The 21,329-nt window shown below is 41.1% G+C and overlaps 3 protein-coding genes and 4 non-coding genes across 10 annotated transcripts; 6 read left to right on the forward strand and 1 right to left on the reverse strand.

Annotated features, from left to right (window-relative positions):
- Positions 1–2,558: 2,558 nt before the first annotated feature.
- On the reverse strand, positions 2,559–6,525 carry rnaseh1 (ribonuclease H1). The gene is made up of 8 exons (XM_018743594.2): positions 6,041–6,525; positions 5,786–5,931; positions 4,584–4,772; positions 4,373–4,472; positions 3,968–4,022; positions 3,781–3,865; positions 3,091–3,215; positions 2,559–2,915 (listed from the first exon to the last, which is right to left on the reverse strand). The coding sequence occupies exons 1-8, from the start codon at positions 6,166–6,168 to the stop codon at positions 2,832–2,834; spliced, it is 912 nt and encodes a 303-aa protein (XP_018599110.1). The 5' UTR covers positions 6,169–6,525; the 3' UTR covers positions 2,559–2,831.
- Positions 6,526–7,296: 771 nt separating this feature from the next.
- rps7 (ribosomal protein S7) lies at positions 7,297–10,746 on the forward strand. Its single transcript, XM_018743486.1, has 7 exons — positions 7,297–7,374; positions 7,961–8,044; positions 8,172–8,243; positions 8,747–8,890; positions 9,425–9,489; positions 10,089–10,239; positions 10,635–10,746. The coding sequence occupies exons 2-7, from the start codon at positions 7,970–7,972 to the stop codon at positions 10,710–10,712; spliced, it is 585 nt and encodes a 194-aa protein (XP_018599002.1). The 5' UTR covers positions 7,297–7,374; positions 7,961–7,969; the 3' UTR covers positions 10,713–10,746.
- LOC114912384 (small nucleolar RNA SNORA73 family) lies at positions 8,414–8,634 on the forward strand. Its single transcript, XR_003798242.1, has one exon. It is a non-coding gene; the product is annotated as a small nucleolar RNA SNORA73 family (small nucleolar RNA).
- On the forward strand, positions 9,119–9,337 carry LOC114912387 (small nucleolar RNA SNORA73 family). Its single transcript, XR_003798245.1, has one exon. It is a non-coding gene; the product is annotated as a small nucleolar RNA SNORA73 family (small nucleolar RNA).
- Positions 9,739–9,959, forward strand: LOC114912385 (small nucleolar RNA SNORA73 family). Its single transcript, XR_003798243.1, has one exon. It is a non-coding gene; the product is annotated as a small nucleolar RNA SNORA73 family (small nucleolar RNA).
- Positions 10,310–10,530, forward strand: LOC114912386 (small nucleolar RNA SNORA73 family). Its single transcript, XR_003798244.1, has one exon. It is a non-coding gene; the product is annotated as a small nucleolar RNA SNORA73 family (small nucleolar RNA).
- Positions 10,747–12,892: 2,146 nt separating the features above from the next.
- Positions 12,893–20,142, forward strand: allc (allantoicase). 4 transcript variants are annotated; one of them, XM_018743529.2, is made up of 12 exons: positions 12,893–12,956; positions 13,201–13,314; positions 13,559–13,609; positions 13,780–13,867; positions 14,166–14,291; positions 14,636–14,715; positions 14,993–15,125; positions 16,680–16,835; positions 18,017–18,090; positions 18,302–18,410; positions 18,759–18,886; positions 19,460–20,142. In XM_018743529.2, the coding sequence occupies exons 2-12, from the start codon at positions 13,231–13,233 to the stop codon at positions 19,619–19,621; spliced, it is 1,191 nt and encodes a 396-aa protein (XP_018599045.1). In that variant the 5' UTR covers positions 12,893–12,956; positions 13,201–13,230; the 3' UTR covers positions 19,622–20,142. The 4 variants fall into 4 exon arrangements, with proteins under 4 accessions (XP_018599045.1, XP_018599044.1, XP_018599043.1 ...); XM_018743528.2 differs by lacking the exon at positions 12,893–12,956 and having other exon boundaries at positions 13,286–13,314; positions 13,735–13,867; XM_018743527.2 differs by lacking the exon at positions 12,893–12,956 and having other exon boundaries at positions 13,312–13,382; positions 13,735–13,867.
- Positions 20,143–21,329: the final 1,187 nt, after the last annotated feature.

The following is a 21,329-nucleotide window of genomic DNA, read 5'->3' on the forward strand; positions in this document are numbered from 1 at the left end:
GGAGTTTGTGGTCTCCTGATGCACTACCGCTAACCTTCCTGAATTTTCAGAAGGAATACAGTATTGTACACATACTTGTTTACTGCGATACAAACATCCGGAATACAAATTTTCAGAGATGGGAACATATCCCAGTTCATTTATATATAAGTGCATTTTCTTCACTGCTCCGTTTCCTAAGATTTCTCTGCTCAAGAAGCGAAATGAGCTGCGTTTCCCCGTGCCACCATTGGATGACAGCAAAATGCACTCAGATAGAATAGGTACTCAAATGGCACCGTGGGGTGGAAAGCGGGCAGCTTCACCCACTGGCATAAATCCGTCCAAGACTTTTGCAGGAATTGAACAGTAAATACATAGAGGCACATTTATATTATTGCGATTCTTTGAATGCTATTAAAATTAACCAGATGGAGACAAACGTTCATATACCACACTGAGTGCTTCCCTGTGCTTCCCAATTTTACTTTACTATGAGACACGCAGTGGGTATTTAAGTTGTTCTCCCCATGTGATCCTCCATCACACTGTACTATACACAACTCTATACCTTTCTGTACCACACTATTCCACCTCATGGACCAACATGACATTCTTGTCTGTATATAGCAGAATATAAGACATTGGATACTGGCGGCACAGTGAGTAGTGCTGCTGTCTCACAGTGCCTAGATGGTGCGAGGACATGGGTTTGATCTCCACTCAGTCTGTGTGGAGTTTGCATGTTCTCCCTGTCTGCATGGGTTTCCTCCAGGTGCTCTGGTTTCCTTCCACAGTCCAAAGACTCGCTGTTTATGTTCACCCATAGTGTGTGTTCTACTGATGTATGGATGAGTGACCCATTGTAAGTAGTGTATCTAGCAGTGTAAGTCACCTTGGTGAATAAGGTGTGTGAGCTGATAACACTATATAGAGTCCATTGGAAGCGGCTTTAGAGAAAAGCATCTGCTAAATAAATGTAAAAGAATAGGAGGCTTATTTTTAGACATTGTAAATGCTACTTAATGTTGACAAAATATAATAAACTGCCATCTATATTGAATGGATGGGCACACAGACCCTGCAATGTATGAACTGTTGATGAAAATAAAGTGAGGAAACATAACTGACCTGTGAATAAATGAAAGGAGTACTCTGTATTACAAATTTTTTATTGATTTTGACATAGTGTGTGGGCTTACTGACAACTCTTTAGTTGTGGACTGGCTTCTGATCCCAGTTGTATTTGTAGGTTGCGGTACAGGTGTATTTTTATTCCTCTAACAGTGCTTCTTAATCTTAAATAATGTAAATGATGTGATTTCAATCAAGTGACTGAAGCTGAATTACCTACTAATTTAAAACTGCAGTGTACTGTAAAAGTGTTTCAAACTGTCAAATGAAAATATTTTAGCCCAAATGTACCAGTGGCATCATATCTTCTCTGCAAGAGTTTTCCTGAACATTAGTTTTACGAAATACCATTGAAAATCTCACCATTAATATTTGGCAAACTCATTTTTAGGATCTATGAACCACATCATTAATTCACTGAATCGCTCAATTGGCAACTTAACAGCTCAAAAATAAGGATACCAAAACACAACATTACATCCACAAAAATGACTTTTCACAAGTTCTAGTGTTCTCTGCTCCAAGAGTTTGGACTAAGACAAACTGGTGCAATCATGTGACAGGGGGCCTCAACTGCTGCAGCCTAGAAAAAAAATGTTAGCCTAGTGATAACCTGTCAAAATAAAGCTTGAGCCCAAACCACATAATTGCTGGAAATCCAAGTTATGACAATCAGGCAAATGTCTGTTCCAAGGTAAACTAGTGGGAGATGGCTCTTGGTGCCTTTGACTCAAAGTGAAGTGCTAACTGAAACTGCACAATACCACAGGATCACCAGCAACGGACAAAGCTCTAACGGGATGGATGGGTAGCAGTGGGACAGTTGGGTCAATTTCAAAAATTAAAGTTAAAAATTAAAACTAAAAAAAAAAGTTTTTTTTTTTAAAATCCAACACATAACAGGTAAGCATTTAATCATTTCCCTTTTCAATTAACATCCAGAATTTGCAATACTGTACAAAAACATATGACACTTTTCTGCAAAGCAACTTACCATGTTAGTCCACCCACAATTATTTACTCATTTGTACAGCCGGGTCATTTTTACTGGAGCAATTTACGGTACCTTGCTCAAGGGTACTACAGCCAGAAGGGAGATTCAAACTGACCACCTTTGGATCAAAAGGCAGTAGCTCTAACCACTACAGCTGTCCATTTAAGAATTTCTGTATACATCAGAAGCACAAAGTGCACACACTAGTTGTAAGATACGTTTAAATTTGGATTGTAAAAAGCACATCTTATAACACAAAACCATTAGTATAGAATTACATTCATTTTCAACCTAGAGGGTGTATGCAGTAGAGGATAAAGCCAGCCAATGAGTCAGTTTCACAGAAATAAGAAACTTTCCATTGATTGCTCTAATTAAATTTAAAAATCTCATATACTAAACATGTTCCAATACTGCAAGAAAATAAAATTCCAAAAAATTTTCTACATTTTTTTTTTTTTTTTTTTATTTACATCAAAAACAAATTACAGCTTCTGCTGACAGTATTTCTATGCACAGAAATATTTACATTACCAAAATAAATAGCATCCAAATACTAGATTTGGGATTCAAGCAAATCTTGCAAAGTAAAATAAGCCAAAAACAGACAACAGTGACCCTGTGTGTCATGCTCAATAATAGCCAAATGAAAATATGCAATTATGAGAAAGCCAAAGCAAAGTATGACTTCTGTGGGTGTAAGACACAGCGATTTTCTCGTCTGCTACAATGGCTTCGATGCGCCCTCTCTCGACAGGCGATCCGCCTCCTCATTCCCTTTATAGCCAGCATGGCCAGGGATATGAAGCTGAGGAAAGGATAGTGAAAATAAGCAGAACATCAGGAGAACGTGAATGTATTCCACAATTTAAGAGGCTTTCATTACCCGAGTTGACATTATACAAAGTGACTACAATGGAGCTTATAATATTACAAATTATAGTACTACTTACAGTACTACACAGTAGTGGCTGGACACTTACCCATATTACTTCCAATTCTGAGTTTAGCTTATCGAGTTTTTCAAATTCTACTTTATGGATGACCGAGCCACCAGACTTGAGTTTCCATCCATTTGCTTTCCAGTTTTTGATCCAGTTTGTAACACCTTTGGGGATGGCGGGACAAAAACATCGCAGGGAAGTTATCCTTCAAATTACAAAGAAACTATATTTACATTTATTCAGCTAGCAGGTGCTTTTCTCAAAAGTGATTTCCAACAAACAGTATGTAGTATGTAGCATTCCTTTTTCCGGCCATGGCAACTTTACGATGAGTCACACACCAGTGAAACACCTTCATGCACAAGTACTACAGGCAATTTTAGAGTTGCCAACTCACTTAAAAGCATGTTTTGTGACTGTGGGGGGAAACAACAGCACCCAGAGAAAACCCATGTAAACATGGGAAGAACATGAAAACTCCACACAGACTTGAGCAGTGATTGAACCGACATCCTCTTGCCCCACTCAGACGCTGTAAGACAGCAGGACTCCTCACTGTACCACTGTGCTGACCATTTACTATTTACTTAAATCCAAACACTTATGAAATGTAAAATACTAATGGACAGATGGAAGTGAACATGGAAAATTAATCACACAACAGACATTTATCACATAAAAAAAACAACCTCAGAAAGTCAAAAGGATTTTAAAATGAAGAACAATTACCATTGATAGTAAACATGCTGTCGGTGTAAAGGACGAGTTTCTTGATATTCATGTCTCTGGCCAGCTCCAGGGCTCGGCAGGCTGCCTGGGTTTGCAAAGAAATGGAAGGAAATAATGGAAACAATTACACTTGCAAAAAAGAAATCATTGCTGGGGAAACAGCCAAATTTTAGAAGAAAACACTTGCCTGCAGTTCTGCTCTCTGGTTGGTCTGTATTCCTTGCAGCCTCTCTGCTACATTTCTACATGAAGAGTAAAATTTAACGCTTTATAAATCAGCAGCAGCCATATCCATTGGCTCCATTTTCTATACAATGGAATTTTTCTGTACGTTAATGAAACAAAGTGAAAAACAATCACCTTCATTGATGTACCACTATCATTTCAGAAGGTGAACATTTTAAAGCCTCTGAGAAAAAATTGTATCACAATACTTAAAAGTTAATATGGTGGGATTTAATCGAGGGCTTTTAACTATTTAGAATTCTATAAAAATATTCTGAAATCAAAGTGGCCTACTTTACTGAAATTAACATTTTTCTTTGCAAGATGGAATGAGGCCAATGGAAAGAAAGTAATCCATCTCACTCACAAAGGATGATCTGGTCCCCAGTAAACCCCAATCCCAGCTCGGGCGCCACGGTTTCCATTTCGAGAGCAGCAGCCGTCCGTGTACACCACCACTGCATCACCTTCAAAGAAACAAAACCCGAGTGCATCTGTTTTTCTGGCCACCATACCAATGTTCTACTCTCTCAAAAAAGCTATCAGCGAAATCAACTGGTACATGAAAATGAAATTACCCATGTAGGAAAATCCATCCCTGGTATCTGCAGCTGCACACGTGTAGATTGGAATTTCCTGTATGCATTTCCGCCGTTTGAGAGGCACTTCATGAGCTAAATCTCCACCAGGTCTTTTCCCTACAGGCAGTGCTGCTGGAAGGACCGCTTTAGATGATCCCGAGGAAGTCCCTGCTTCACCAACGCTACCTGCAATAACAAAGTTATTTTTAATGCAGTTTGTATATATAGAGGAGCCAATAGCAGATGCTTTTCTCCAAGGAAATTAACAACTCTGAATGCAAATATGTATTCAAGAAAAAAGATCTTAAGATGCACACAAAACTGTTGGAGCACATTTTGCTTATTCCTACTATTCAGCAGTTCACATTCTATTAGCTGCCAATATAAATGTATTTAGATGACAGCTTTCTCTGAAGTCACTAATAATAGTAGGGTGCTGACAATTTTTCCATTTACAGAGCTGGATTAATTTTTTTTCTACTGGAGTAAATTTTAGGTAAGAACTTTGCTAAAGGATACTACAGTGGGAGGTAGCAGCTGCTCTCACCACCATACTACTTGTTGTCGCAAACATTTCAGTCAAATCTATAAGCAACCATAGAAAATGTTGAGTAAATTTTTGGAGCAGTTAGGACATCAGGCAGGGGGGGTCTGACATTCATTTTGAGAGCTTGAATGTTGGCAGGGCTTCCACAGATCTAAGGGTGAAAAGGTTCATTCCACTGCACTTGGGTCTAAAAGCAAGAATTAACAAGCTCTAGATTTTGCACCCCTGGACAGTGCAGTGCCCAAGAACCCAGACGTTGAGGAGCGTACAGCCCTTTGAGGGATATATGAGGCGATCAGGTCTTGTAGGTAGTGGGGTGCTGATCCACTGCCTTGTAGGCCAGAGCCTTGAACTTGGTACAGGAAGCCAGTGGAGGGTGGGAGGATACATGGGAATGTTTGACAGATCATCATGGCAACTACTTAAGACCCAATTAGTCCAGTTTTTTTTTTTTTTAAGAGGACACACCACACCCTGATGCATACATGCAAAAATAACTATGAAAAGCTTGTAGTTTGTTAAAATAAATGGAAAGAGTTGAAGTTAATGGATTAACATAAATATTTAGACACAACTAAGTGACTGCAGACAAACAAAGGAAGGTTAATGCAAAGACAACTGAATTTCTTTGCAGTGTATATTCGGGACGAACCAGCAGCAGCAGGAGCAGCAGCGCGCGAGGCTGTCGGACCCGCGGCTTCCTGCGCTCCCCTGACGAAGGCCCAGGCCTCCTTCTCCGAGGAGAACTTCTTGTAGCTGGCGGCAGGGAACTTGAGCACCTGGACCTTACACTCGTCCCTGGGGAGCACAGGCCACACACACGAGGACACGTTTATTATTTCACCGTTTTATTATCTCCGCGCTTGGGCCGCAGTGTCTGTCACACGCTTGAGCGTTCGTGTCCCACCATGTGCGATAAACACCGGGCTTCGAGCCTTTCCGAACCGCGTAGAAGAACTTCCCCTTGGCCATGTCTCCGCTAGCGAGGCAGAGCGCTCTGCGCGCAACGCTGTACAGGCGGAACGACCTGAGCATCACTAGCTAGGCTAGGAGAAGCAGTCATCGGCGAGCCCTCATCGTCGTGTGACGTGTCCGTTCGCTTCTTCTGTTTGTTTCTTAAAGTCAAAGGCCCGTTCGATTCCCGTATCGTTAGTTACACGCTGTGTGTGTGTGTAGCGCGATTCGGAACGACGACACACAAAACAGTTATTTTTACGAGCGCGAATTTTCACAGCACATCCCACCGTTTGTTTCCCAACAGGCTCACATCTATTTTTAAACAGTTTTACACTTGTACTTCCGCTTCTGTTTAAAGATAAGCGTTACTCCGACGCGCACGTGTCTACTGAGGCTCCGCGCTGCCTTATAAATCTCTAGGAACGGCTCCTTCCGGGTCTTTTCGTTTCCTGTGAACCTCCAATGGTATCCGGATTTTTTTTAAACAAACTTTATTGACAAAAGCAGTAATTACAAAAGCCAGTATCATTAAAAAACACACGGAACCAGACCCAAATATTACAACAATGCCAGAGGGGATAAGCAAAGAAAAAACATTTAAAAATAAATACAGAGAATAAACAAATAAATTAAAAAGAAATACAAAGTAAATAAGACTTATCGCAAATGATAAGACGTCAGTAAGTTCTCACAGGTTTTTAGAAAGTACTGAAGACAGGGGAATGAAAGGCGTTGAGTTACTAAATTTACACTTATGTACATATTTATCTTAAAAAAGACAAAGTTAATTATATGGTGCCTATCGTCATCTGTCACATTTGTGAAACCCAAGCAAAATATGTTTAAGAAAAGGAGAAATCAGAGAGCCAAGTTTCCACACTCATCATGCACGCCTGGGTCCGACGAGAATTTTGTGCGCGCATCAAGAACCAAAATTAAGGGGGAGAGCTGCTTCTGCTTCTGGACCTTCACAAATGAGTACCTGGTCTTAAGCGCTTACTTGGGTAAATTTGTGAATTAATTTATCGGAGATTTTGCTCACTTGATCGGAAATGTGCGCTTTACGCTTCATACAGCCCTAGACACGCCTCTCTGTATTGTACCTTCCAGGTCCCACGCTTCTCATGAGCGTTCATTTGTAGTCCAACATTTAAGTTTTGCCCTGCTTACTGCATTAACCACACCCCTTTTCGAGTTTCTCGTTTCCCATGAGCCTCCTGCGCAATGCGCTTTTACGGTCCTCTCGCGATATTCCGGCCTCTTCCTAGGCCGTCGTTGACAGAGGTAGGCAGTGGTTCTTTCTACTCAGATTCGGATTTTCAGTAAAATTACAGAAATATGTGTAGTCTTACACAATTTTTGTTTTTTTATGCACGTTCGATGGATGGATACATTGGATTAAAAGTTGATTATTAGTGGATGCTGTGTATGTTGGGTTTAAAATGGTTATATAGAAACTGACGATAGAAGTCCATAGAATGGTCTAGTTAGGCCTGTGTGCGTCCGCGTTGTGGTCATTTCAGCTCGCGGGCATTTCGTAGGGGTCCTTTGTGCTGAGAAAACACTTTCTGTTTTAATACCTTTCACTGTTTGCTGTAGTTTTTGCTGAGTTGGGATGGCTTTAGACAACCTGATGCTTTAATAACAGCAACATGCCACTTCAAGACCAAGTAGTAGCCTAGGTCATCGTAGGTGTAATTACCAGCATCTAGCAGTTTTGATAGTGCACTATATTAATTTGTCCGTTGTATGTAAAATATCAGTAGAAAGTTGTTGTATGGCTGGAGGTAGAAGCATGTCATGAGTGAATCTTAATTCCTGGCTGTTAAGTTAATGCTTCCCCGTCCCCCCCCCCTCCTTTTCTCTGTAGACATAGGCCATGTTCAGTTCCAGCGCCAAAATCGTGAAGCCTAATGGGGAAAAGCCAGATGAGTTTGAATCTGGTATTTCCCAGGTAAGTTACTGAGATTTCTTTACTCTTGAGTCTCCATAGGAGGCCATTGTTTTTTTTGACCCACGTGTGTATCCTAATCTTGTCTACACCAGTGAGGTCACTGAAGCAATATTTGATCCTTTTCTAGGCTCTTCTGGAGTTGGAGATGAACTCTGACTTGAAGGCTCAGCTGAGGGAGCTAAATATCACTGCAGCTAAGGTTGGTAGTTCAGACTAGTCATAGTGGTAGAGATACTATAGCATTATAGAGATAGCTGTAAGTCAAACAATGTACAAATGGGTGGTGTTTCCATGACTTGAATGTTGATTGAAAGTTTAGTTTTGCACTGTTATTTTTGACACAATGGTACAGTTTGAAGCAAGCTTATCCCAACGTGGACATCCTGTGAGGTTGCTCTCGCTTGGCTCTGTCCGTGTGGCATATGGGAGCGCAGCACTTTGGTGCCATGACGTACAGTCCCGTTCCACGACGTTGGAGAACAAGCTAGTCCCCGGCCTTTGGGCTGGTGTGGATGGCGTCCTGTATATTCCTACATCTTCCCAGAGCTCTTAAGCTGTTACTGGGGAGGTAAACCATGCAGTGCACAAGAACAGCAACAGCTTATAATAACTTTGCTAAAATATACACATTGGGTATTCTTCAGTCTGATGACCCTTTGTGTTTTAGTAATCAGTCTTTTATTTAAAAATTTCCTTTTCCAGGAAATTGAAGTTGCGGGCAACAGGAAGGCAATTATCATCTTCGTACCTGTGCCCCAGCTTAAGTCTTTCCAGAAGATTCAGGTGCGGCTGGTGCGAGAGCTGGAGAAGAAATTCAGCGGCAAGCATGTGGTCTTCATTGCACAGGTATAAGTGTGTAATCAGGTTCAGATCTTGCACCCTCATAGTTGTGTTTCAGGATTAGTTTCTGCTTGTACTCTTCAAGTATGAGTTGTCCTAATTTCCACATGCTGATCTCCTCAGTAGTCTAGGTAGGGAAAGTATGACTCTTCACTGTTTAGTTCCAAGCCTGTTTTTTTATAAATTGTCTAAGAACCGGAATGATTTAAAATTTTGTGCAAAAGGTGATTATTTGCAACGTGGGCATCCTGTGAGGTTGCTCTCACATGGCTCTGTCAGTGTGGCATATGGGAGCGCAGCACTTTGGTGCCATGACGTACAGTCCCGTTCCACGACGTTGGACAGCAAACTAGTCCCCAGCCCTTGGGTTGGTGTGGACAGTGTCCTGTATATTCCTACACCTTCCCAGAGCTTATGCCATTACTGGGGAGGTAAACCATGCAGCTCACACCAGTGTTCTAATGAAATTAGGCAAGCTTTATAAACACTGTTTACTTCCATTCCCTCAACCCTTAAAGTAACTGGTATGTCTTACTACAGAGGAGAATTCTGCCTAAACCAACAAGGAAAAGCCGCACAAAGAACAAGCAGAAGCGTCCCAGGAGGTGAAATTTCACTTTCTCTAACTGGGTTTAATGTTAACTGGTTTATTTTGAATTTGTTAGATATGTTTATTATATAACAGCTTTATGATTTCTAATCAGTTTGAAGCTTAACATTTTAAGTTGCTTTGGTGAAAACTGTCTGCTAAATCAATAAGCTTAAATGAAACAAAGAATTTGCATTGTAGATTTGCACTGTTGCATTGCAATTGGCTTATTGGACCAAAATGACTAGAACTTTGCATGACATTTCCAACGTGGACATCCTGTGAGGTTGCTCTTGCATGGCTCTGTCCATGTGGCATATGGGAGCGCAGCACCTTGGTGCCATGACGTACAGTCCCGTTCCACGACGTTGAACAGCAAGCTAGTCCCCGGCTCTCAGGCTGGTGTGGACGGCGTCCTGTATATTCCTATATCTTCCCAGAGCTCTTAAGCTGTTACTGGGGAGGTAAACCATGCAGTGCACATTTGTGTGATGGTAAATTATGGGTTAGGGGAACCCCTTTTCCCCCTCCCCTTCCCCAGCTGTGCTTTCTTTGAGCAGTTATACGATATTGAATATCCTTAATTGTCAAAGCATTTTGTGAATTTTCTTGTAGCCGTACTCTTACTGCTGTGCATGATGCCATCCTGGAAGACTTGGTTTTCCCCAGCGAGATTGTTGGCAAGAGGATTCGTGTGAAACTGGACAGCAGTCGGCTTATCAGGGTCCACCTTGATAAGGCTCAGCAGAATAATGTAGAACACAAAGTGAGTACACGCACTGCTGACATTAACAGTTGTGGACTTCCAAGTTCGTACAGAATGAAAACATTTATTTCCAACGTGGACATCCTGTGAGGTTGCTCTTGCATGGCTCTGTCCGTGTGGCATATGGGAGCGCAGCACTTTGGTGCCATGACGTACAGTCCCGTTCCACGACGTTGGACAGCAAACTAGTCCCCGGCCCTCAGGCTGGTGTGGACGGTGTCCTGTATATTCCTACATCTTCCCAGAGCTGTTAAGCCGTTACTGGGGAGGTAAACCATGCAGTGCACAATCTCAAAACTTGTGGTTTTTCATACTGCTTATGCTAAACTTTAGGTTAGATGTACTTTACCATTTTAACATTTTTTTTTTTTTTTGTACTCTACTTGCTTTTTTAGGTTGAGACCTTCTCTGGTGTCTACAAGAAGCTCACAGGCAAAGATGTTGTGTTTGAATTCCCAGAATTCCAACTGTAGAGTGCAAATGGCAAAATAAATTTGTTTACTGTCATTTCTTCTTTAGTGTCATCCTTACTTTTTCTTGTTTATCTCCAGTTTCAAAGTAAGGTCATACCTCAGATTTAATTCTGAAGCTGACTTGGGATGTCTCTAAAGTTTAAAAACTGGCTCAGTGGGGCAGCTGGTGATTTGAGCTGTTTCCTTTGGATGCAAAGCTATTGTAGCCTTGAGCAAGGTAGTTGCCCTAAGTTGCTCTGGTAAAGAGTACCCAGCTGTATAGATGTGTAAATAATTGTAGGTAGATTTAACATTGTAAGTCGCTTTGGAGAAAAGCGTCAGCTAAATGAATGAATGTAAATGTTAAATCAATTTTCACAAAATGCAATTTTCAATGTGTGCCAGAGCAATGTTTCATTTGAATTTTTCTGAAATTTTATGCAAAACAACAAATGGGTATTGCTTAATGAAGTTGAAATTTTTGAAGGGGTGTGTGCCACAGTGCTTTAATTCAATTGGAGGTGTTTCATGAATAATCTAATCTAAGATGGAGTCCTCAGCTCATCTTTGAGTTACTGTTTGCATAATACTATATGTTCCAACAGTTTGATGAAGAGACATCAGAGGTGGTTGAGGACCAGAGCTGAGAACTGCTTTAGACATTTTGACTGAAAAGCAATCCAACCTGGCTTATCATTGACATAGATCTTGTGTCTGGAGCAGTATGGTCTAAGTATCACATTTCATACTTTCAGCACTATTATTTAAAGCTAAAATAAAGGGAGTTTGGTATGACACAGAAATCAAAATTGACTTAAAGGGGTTCATTTGTGCTGTAGAATCACTTGGGTGAGTTCCTTTTGTGAAGGGTTTTAACATTTCTTATGAAGGAAATAGTTCCATTCCTTTGACATAATAGTAAAATGAAAGGTAATACTAAAATGAATTTTCCTCAGATGTTTTCACTAACAGCTCATACAGTGCAGGGACTCATTGTCCCTTTACTGGCAACAGCAGGTGTGACAGGATGTGACATGAATGCCAGTTTATTCTTTTTTTTTTTTTTTTTTTTGTAATTCTCTTGTCATCTTTCATTTAGCTGACACTAAAGTGATTTAGACAACTTACAGTGATTTACCCATTTATACAGCTATGTAATTTGTCCTGAAGCACCTTACTTTGGGGCATGACAGCAGTGGGAGAATTTTTAACAAAAGGCAACATTTATGTTAAGGTTACTTGAAAATGGGGGGGGGAATGTCTTTCACGTGCTGTATTCAGCTTTATACACACAAGATAATATTGTTGGTTCATCAGGTGTCACAGTGGGGTAGAGAAAGGATGGAGTTGTGTATATGTAGCAGTGTAAAGGAGGGTCATGTGGAGAGAACATTAAAAACTGCTTCACCTTTAATACCTGCTGTGTGTCTCATAGTCAACTAGCAACACTGGCCACAAGGAAGCAACGAAAGCATTCGCCAAATGTTTGTTAGCGTCTGCTTAATTTAAGTTTGCAGACAGGTGTAAAAATAGAAATGCACTTCTATTTATTTGTCTGGTGCTTTCTATAAATGAATATGCTGACAAATTGGTTTGCCACCTGATAGTGCTATTTGAGTTTGTTTTCTCTGTGTGTGCTTTGCTGTCATCCGAAGGCAGCGTGCAGAAACGGTTAATTTTTCACTCTGCAACAGAGGAATAGTCATAGTGACAAAAGTGTCATCATAGTGTGTTCAGTAGAAAAACAAATGGTACCTTGTGCTGAACTTTAAAATGGGGAATTAAGTGCTGAGGTGTTTGATTAACGCGCTCGCTGCACTTTGCTCCTGAACGCACTCTGTGTTGACGCTATAAATGGTATGAGTCTTGTCGCTGTACGCAAAGAGCTGTGATTGACAGTACAACCAATCTCAAATTTCCTCTAAAGACCTGAGAGTTATAGTAACACTAGTATCACAAAAAAAAGAATCTTTTCCACGTTTTTCTTGTGGTTTATTAAACCCTTCACCTATGAATCAGCCAAGAGTCATGTAGTTAAGCATACATCTGAAACAAAAAAGCAATACTTTCTGTCCTTTCCATCCATAGACTGTACTAATAAAAAGTGATTTGTCACAGACAGAAGGCTCCTTTCAAAATGAGATCATAGCGAGTGAAAATGTTTATTGGTCGCTGAAGTGAAAGTAACTGATTAACATGACCTAACAGTCACTGACTGAGCCTCATCTTGAACTGGTTGAAGCGGACAGTCAGAGTAGAGAAGAGGTAAACTGTATTTTTTATTATGATTATTATGACTATTATTACTATTTTTGTCATCACATTTCTAATAGATGTAGCAGAGACTTTTATAAATCATTTTACCATCTGGAGAGCTGTTGCTTTTAGGTATAGTGGACACGTGAATTTGCCCTTGGAGGAATTATGTCAGAAGTGGATTCTTAACATATCTTATGTAGATGCAGAAAATCCATACTGCTTTGTGTAATCCATGTTATTCCCACGGCAGCGTTGAAACGTCTGGATAAGGAGAGACAGAATGGCAGACTGGAAAACTAGGGCCATCGGTCAGCCAGATTTCCTACAGTTTAATAACCTGGCCTGTGAAACCGCAGGAGGGAAGGTGAATACCGAAACATTTCACTTCGCAGAATTTACTAAGCTGATTCTTACTGAGTACTTACAAGGAAGGTAATTATATCAAATTTTTTATTGACTTTGTAATGGAGACATTTCTAGGAAAACAAAGTTTATTGAATTGTGAGTAAATATATAAGGCTTATGATGATTGCATTGCAGTATGTGTCATTGTGGATTTATTCGTATATAATAATATATTAACAGTACTGTTAAATCTATCATTCAAGGTCATTTTTGCTACTGATGAATGGTTTGCCCCCGCGCAAAATCTTTTAAAGGTACAGTACACGGTTCTTTGCGTTGAGTTCCCATGGCCAGTGCAAAATTTACAACTTTCCACATCTAATATATAATGTCATGCATGTGTGCTGATGGCATTTGGAAAAAGGAAGAAAACTTGTAGTCATATTAGGTGCTCAAGATTTTCATCAGCTTTCCCTGATGCCAGAGAGAACCAGTGGAGTTCAGAGCCTCTGCCTTCACAGAGTTTGGGAAATGGATGGACGGCTGGGAGACCAGGAGGAAAAGAATTCCAGGCACAGCACCTCTGTTCTCATCCATAGATTCCTATCCACTTCTCCAGTTCACTGTTGTTTAATGGATTGCATAGATTTCTCCATAATGGAAACTGATTCCCTGTTAACATGGAGCACAGTTTAGTCCTAAATTAGTTATAATTTAGCACAATTTAGTTGAAACGAAATAATCCCAAACACACGTACATTCTGTATGAAGATTGTATGTTGAATCTTGCATACTGTTCACAAGTACGGGACAGTAACTGTAGACTGAAACACGTTGTCAGCCGTCTGATTGTATCGATTTCTCCGAGAGGCCATGACTGGTGCATCATCCAGCTCGGGGTTCCAGGTGTTATACATGGGTTTGATGTGGACACTTCTTTCTTCACGGGAAATTATGCTCCTTCCATCTCCATTCAGGCGTCATGTCTTGAGACAGGTGACTGTTTTCTCTTTGCTCGGAGGGAACGTGAGACCTTTTTCATACTCATGTCACATGTGCTCCTGGGCTTAATCTTCTGCGGGAATGTACATCAGCTGTTCTCATGCTTACGGGGAATTTATTTTAAATTGTTTGTGTTTATTAGCCTTCCCTCCAGTGCACTGAGCCTTAGACATACGGGAGATACCTTTCCAGTCTTACATTTCCTCTCTGTTCACAATATAGATATGGGTTTGAACTACTGTACTTTCTTCTATTTGACAGTTACAAAGAGCACATTTATATTTTGCATACAAAATCTCCATAACTGCTCTGACTTTCCTTTTCACGTGTTGGGCTAGATGAGTTCCCAGTACCAAGGCCTGAAGGTGACCGCACTGGAACAGCCGCTACAGAGAGGGAATTTGAAGCTGTTGCCAAAGTAGGCAATCTGTCTGGATGCTGTATGCATGCGTGTTTGTTCGCAGGGCAGAAGGGACTGAATGACAGTATATGATATGGGCACCAACTGTCCAACATCATCACAAAAAGAGTCAAACTAGATAAAGGCTTCATCTTAGGACTAAGTGAAAATGTTGCAATTTTTTCTCTTTTTTTTTGCTATAGTGTAGCAATATAGGAAGAATGAATAAGGAAGATATACTGCATGGTGGTCTCCATGAAATTTTCCATTCCTATTAACTGAATATGATTGACAGCTGCGCTCAGAGATGTGGGAGGAACTCGTTCCAGTGAAAGAGCTGAAACCTGGCTATCCTGAAACGTGCCACAATTACTTCACCGTGACCTTTCCACACCGGGTCACTCACATCCGGTTCAACATGTACCCCGGTAATACCGCTCTCAGGCTCAACAAGGAAATGCACTGGTTCTCCATCTAAGGAACACAACTGGGGCCAGAAGTGTTTTTGTAACTAGAGTTCTTTGTAAATTCAGTGTCACTTTACTCATTAAGTCACAATCATCAAAATCTACATAGTAAAGAATTCCTTTTTGTTGCTGATTAGATTTTGTAATATCCATAGCTAATGTTATACACACACACTGACTGAAACCGCTTGTCCCAAGCGGGGTCGCAGCAAACCGGAGCCTAACCCAGCAACACAGGGCGCAAGGTCGGAAGCGGAGGGGACACGCCGAAGATGGGATGCCAGTCAGTCGCAAGGCACCCCAAGCAGGACTCAAACCTCAGACCCACCAGAGTGCAGACACAGGCCAAACCCACTGTGCCACCGCACCCCCTATGCTAGAGATATAATAAATGAAAAAAAATTGTCTGTACAAAATGTATTTATTAACTTTGAACGATATTAAAATTAAAGCAAATTTAATATTATAGAAAATAAAAATACACAATTTTCACTATCTCCTAGTCAATCCTGACTGATCAATCACAGAAGCATGTCAGGTGTTTGTCAGCTTCTGGCCACTTTTATTTACACAATAACATAATTGATTTACACAATTAAAGCTTCAAACATTTACATTTATTCATTTAGCAGACGCAGCAATAAAGGAAAAAATCTGTAAGAATTTTTATTAAAACATTTCCGTTAACTGTGAGATACATTTAAAAAAGTAATTTTAATTAATCATTGAAATTGAAACTAATTTTTAACAATTGAAAATAGAAATGTTTTTTTCCAGAAAGTCCTATTTAGTCCTGATGGAGGACTGATTAATCTTTACAAATGTAAAATATTCCTGACCTTGTTAATGATCACCAGCATTTACGAACACAATAAAGGAGCTGTAAACCTTGTGGAAGCAAGCTGAGTTAAGGTGGTTCCACACTCCTTTCTTAGAGGGTTTTACTGCCAGCTATTGGCTGGTCATGTAGATACATGTCATTTACACTCTACAAAATGCAAAAATTTCAGTTCTTTGAAGAAGATACAATTAAAAGTAAAGTGCTAAATAAAATAAAAGTAATAAATGGGGAAATATTTATCTTTTTAATTTTGCAATTCAAGTCTCCCCGGGGGTGCAGTGGGCTTGGCCAGGTCCTGCTCTCCGGTGGGTCTGGGGTTCGAGTCCTGCTTGGGGTGCCTTGTGGTGGACTGGCGCTGCATCCTGGGTGTGTCCCTTCCCCCTCCAGCCTTACGCCCTGTGTTGCTGTAGGCTCCGGTTTGCCGTGACTCCTCTTGGGACAAATGGTTTCAGCCAGTGTGTGTGTGTGTGTGTGTGTGTGTGTGGGAAAGTCTCCCTCTGATAGCAAACACCTAGAAACAGAGCGTAGCTGGTGTTACTAATAACCTGCATAGGACACCTGTTTATGACCTTTTCTCTATTTATAACTAATCTTAGGAAATACAAGGCTGACTGAATGATCCTGTCATGTGTACAACTTTTTAAAAATTTCCATGTGCTGATGTATGTGTGCAGATGGAGGGATTGCACGACTGAGGGTCTACGGTGTGGGGCAAAGGGACTGGTCAACAGTGTCCAGCATGAAACAGGTGGACCTGCTATCGCTGGCCAATGGAGGAGTGTGTCTGGGATACAGTAATGCCCACTTTGGGCACCCACGCAACATGATAGGTGTGAAGCCTGCCTTCTTCACTTCATGCAAACACTCAGTGCACATCAGCAAGACCTCAGCTCCATAAAGGCAGACATTTCAACATAGCAGCTTTGCAATATACGCACCCAGATTTGAATCCCACCTCCTACTGTAGTACTATTGAGCAAGACTCTTACCCTGTATTGCTCCAGTAAAGATTATTCGGATGTATAAATGAGTAAATCGCTGTAATGTTTTTAGCATGGAAACCTCACGTAGCAAGTTGCTTTGTAGAACGGCATCGACTAAATCCCTAAATAGTAATTGTGTCATAAAACAGGGTCTGAAAACTCACCTTTTCCAGATCCGTTTCGCCCAAGATCTCTCCGGCTCATGTATGGTGTAAATGTTCATGCACCGTAACTTCATGAGCATCCCCACATAAGCCTTTATACAGCCGCTACTTCGACACTGTATGTGATTGTTTGTGTGTCTTATTATGAAAATTAAAAAAAATGGTAGGAGGTTATCAGGATTCATGGGGTGCGGTGGCGCAGTGGGTTGGACCGCAGTCCTGCTCTCCGGTGGGTCTGGGGTTCGAGTCCCGCTTGGGGTGCCTTGCGGTGGACTGGCGTCCCGTCCTGGGTGTGTCCCCTTACGCCCTGTGTTGCCGGGTAGGCTCCGGTTCCCCGCCACCCTGTAAGGGACAAGCGGTTCTGAAAATGTGCGTGTGTGTGTTATCAGGATTCATGTATCCTGCGTTTTATGCACCTACTCGAGCGATGAACATCGGTGCATCAAGTGGAAAGTAACAAACTAGATTTTCTTAAGAATCACATGTCTGCAGCCATGTCCCTTTCTCCTAATGTAATGCAAAAATTGTATTTTTTCTCAGATGTACGTAGCTTTGAAGAAAAGTGTCTGCTCAATGAATAAATGGAAATGTAAAACTTTGGCCCTTATGTAAGTAGATGTAGCCTAAATTTAATATGAAACCTGATTATAGGAACAGTAGATAAAAAACCTCTGTGGCAAATAATCCACAATAAGAAGGAGAATATGTATATATTCAATATAGTTTGCAAATTTCGCAGTGACATTCATGAAAAAACATAGAATTTAGAGGAACAAAAATGTGTCTCTGGTTCCTTTGTTTTGTGTTACGCCTTAATACTGCGGTGTTGGTATATCTGTATTGTGTATTGTTTTCTCTTTGAAGGTTTGGGAAGGGCAGCCAATATGGGTGACGGATGGGAGACGGCCAGACGGCTGGACAGACCGCGAGTCCTAAAGGTACAGGAAACAGCCCGAAGACCATACCCCCTTTACTGCAAAAATAAATATCTTTAAATTTCGCATAAAAGAGGACTTCAATGTGAGTGGCTTCATCCAAATACACCACTACTCAAAAAATCCGATCAGAAGGCCAACGATACAAGTGCTGTTATCAATTTCATTCAACCCCGTTGAGATACAACGTGCTCTTTCATGGGATGCTTTGCAGGCGAACAAGGAGGGAATGCTGCAAGTGCCTGGCAGCGAGTGGGCTGTCTTCAGACTGGGACACCCTGGAGCGATCAGTCTCATTGAGATAGACACCAACCATTTCAAAGGTAACTGCTATAACTGCAGCAACAACATTTTCTTTTCCATTTTTTTGATTTTCTTCCCATTTGCTGAAAATTCATACAATATTTGGTGTTATTTAATGTCACCTAATTAGTCTCCATTGCACTCCGCACGGACCTACTGTAACAAATTTGTAAGAAGAAATAAAAGTAGACATTCCCATGCTCTGAGGGTAACAAACTCTTTCAAGTAGACCTGGCATACATCCATCCATCCATCCATCCATACATACATATTCATAGTGTAGATTGCTGATTATGATCCAGTAAAAATGTTGATGCACACCTGAATCTACTAAGGAGTGCTGCGCCACCACTGTGAACCCCTTGCAGGAAATTTCCCGGACTCGTGTAAAATCGAAGCTTGTAGTTTGACCTCTGAGGCGGAGGAGCATTGCCTTAGGGAGGGGTGGGGAAGTGGACAAGCAGTGAAGTGGAGAACCCTGCTGCCTCCTCAGAAGGTAAAGTACAGGAGACCTGCGGAATTAAATAAAAATTCTTAAGATAGCGACGGCTGGACTTTGAATTTGTTCCTTCTGTGTGGCAGCAGGTGAGAAGGTAGTCTGAAACGTGCTTTAACATAAATTGCTTTTGCATTATAACCGGTTGTATGAGTAAGTACATTTGTAAGTTGGTTCTTGTAGAGTGTGTCATAGTGGCACAGTGCATAGCTCTTCAGCTGTGGGTTTGGGCATGGACTCAAATCTGGTTCAGCCTGTGCAGAATTTCTATTTTCTTCCCATGTTTGCATGGGTTTCCTCCCCAACAGGTGTGTTACAGGTGAATGGCTAACTCTAAATTATGCATCACGTGTGATTGCCCTGCGATGAACTAGCGCCCCATCCAGAGCGTCCTGTGCCTCCATGATAGGTTCCAGACCACTGCAGCCCTACACTGTTCAAGCAGTTGCTGAGAATGGATGGGTGTATGGTTTCCAGTAGAAGTACTGGCTACAAACTTGTTACTCTTATTATGGAAAAAGAAGAGGACCATATAAAGCACAAGTGTTAATTTTGAAACGTTCTGTGTTCCAGCTTAAACCACACCAGAGGCAGTTCTTCTCTGGAGATGCTCTGGAACTGACGGAGGCTGTATCGCATATACGCCTGACCATCGCCCCAGATGGGGGGGTTAGCAGGTTGCGACTCTGGGGTCGGCCAAAGCCGGCCTTCAGCAACCCTACAAGTAAACTTTAAGTGGTGACCACATTTTAACTACCTGCCAGTCGCACTTGGGCGTCAGACAAGTAGACATTTATGATAAGAAGCTCATTTGAATTTTTATCAGTGGAAAATAGTCCACTTTTGTGTTGTTAAGATGCCATCACAGACTATCAAAATGCCAAAATGTGCTTTTGAATATCTCTGAAAAAGTGAAGAATGATGGAAACAGCACTGTAACATTTTCAGTAATGGAGGCAAGGAAGCATGATAATTTGCATATCATTTTAAAAAAGTGCAATTTGAATAGTCCCCAGGAGGTGTAATACTCGTGTGATGGACTAATAAATTATGAATTTCTTTGAATAGGAAATATGCTCGCTGTCATTGTAGAGCATTGTTTTTTGGTTAACAGAAACAAGGGCACGAATGAAAACAAGAAGACATGCTACTGTATCTCTTAATGTTGCACTTAGATAAGATGGGACCGTAATGAGGTAAAAATTTGCAGCTAGCTAATTTATCAGAATCCGAAACTTGAATATATTAAAGTCATTGCTCCAAATAAATGTTTCCTGTCTTGTGTTAACAATATTTCAACATATTACAATATTTAACATGTATTGATGTTTTTAGGGTTGTTGCCATGGCGATACACTGCATCATAGCATTCTAGCTGTTATAGGAACAGGCTGAAGGTTGCAGTTATCATGAGCATGAATAAAGCCTCATTAAAAGACCCCTTGTATCTAAGCAGATAGTGAAGACCAGCTCCACTGACCAGTCCATATGCTGAGCTCTCTGAGCCCCCTCAGAGCTGCTGAATCCCTTCCACTGTTCGAGAAGGGCCTCAAAACAGGTTTCTTTCTGACCCACCTCTCTGCTCATCTCCTGGAAGCTTCATTAATTTGCATAAATGTTCATCAAACTATCTGTCATAATCATCTTTGTATTTATCTGCTTCAATTCTACAGGAAGCTACATGTATAATGTGCACCAGCAAAAACAAGACCGTGTTTTGATAATTGTGTCTATTGCAAAATGCGTTTGTTTACCGAGTTACATGTCGCTTTGGAGAAATGTGTCATTTAGAAAATGAATAATTTCATTGATCCATTATTTATAATTGCTTGTCCATAGAGACAGGGACTCTGATTTCAATTAGGCATTATTCTGGAACTCTTTCAGATGGGTAAAGATGTTGGGGAGAAAGAGAAACAGAACAGCAGGCAGAGACCTGAACTCCTGAACTCTGGTTTCTCTCCCGGTGTCTCATTGTTGGGAAAAATATTGACAACAAAACAAGGGCTTAAAAGGGGAGTCATGACAACCACGTGTTTGTTTACTGTAACTAGTTACGGAATTATGGGAACCAGCATGGTAAGCAGCGGCAGGTGTTGGTGTGGGGAACATCGGTGTGTGTATATGTGTGTATGACACTCAAGTGTGTGTCTTGATCGGGTAGGTATATTCCATGTGTCAAGGTGAGATGTGTGTTCGTGCCCGCACCCTACGCGTATGTGTGTATGTAAGTGTGTGGTTGTGTTCTGTATTCTGTCTACCCTGCGTGCCATAGTCACTTTTGTGTCAGTGTCTGAACTTCAACAGGAGGTGAGCTTTCTCTCAGCTACGCTGACAGATGCACGTTTGGGGAGCTTTTACAACACTAACATTGTTGGTATTAAATAAAGCCTGTGGAGATGGTCAGGTCTCTGGAAATCTTAAACTTCACTAGAGTTGGTGT

Source organism: Scleropages formosus, chromosome 1, assembly GCF_900964775.1.
Source record: "Scleropages formosus chromosome 1, fSclFor1.1, whole genome shotgun sequence".
Taxonomy (NCBI): Eukaryota; Metazoa; Chordata; class Actinopteri; order Osteoglossiformes; family Osteoglossidae; genus Scleropages; species Scleropages formosus.

Coding starts and splice junctions, on each gene's coding strand:
- rps7 (XM_018743486.1), top strand. CDS start 7,970: ATGTTCAGTTCCAGCGCCAAAATCGTGAAGCCTAATGGGGAAAAGCCA. Junction 8,045..8,171: donor TTGAATCTGGTATTTCCCAG/GTAAGTTACTGA, acceptor ATCCTTTTCTAG/GCTCTTCTGGAGTTGGAGAT. Junction 8,244..8,746: donor TAAATATCACTGCAGCTAAG/GTTGGTAGTTCA, acceptor TTCCTTTTCCAG/GAAATTGAAGTTGCGGGCAA.
- allc (XM_018743529.2), top strand. CDS start 13,231: ATGGCAGACTGGAAAACTAGGGCCATCGGTCAGCCAGATTTCCTACAG. Junction 13,868..14,165: donor CAGGAGGAAAAGAATTCCAG/GCACAGCACCTC, acceptor TTTCTCCGAGAG/GCCATGACTGGTGCATCATC. Junction 16,836..18,016: donor GCACCCACGCAACATGATAG/GTGTGAAGCCTG, acceptor TTCTCTTTGAAG/GTTTGGGAAGGGCAGCCAAT.
- rnaseh1 (XM_018743594.2), bottom strand. CDS start 6,168: ATGCTCAGGTCGTTCCGCCTGTACAGCGTTGCGCGCAGAGCGCTCTGC. Junction 4,473..4,583: donor GGATGGATTTTCCTACATGG/GTAATTTCATTT, acceptor GTTTCTTTGAAG/GTGATGCAGTGGTGGTGTAC. Junction 3,866..3,967: donor ACCAGAGAGCAGAACTGCAG/GCAAGTGTTTTC, acceptor TTGCAAACCCAG/GCAGCCTGCCGAGCCCTGGA.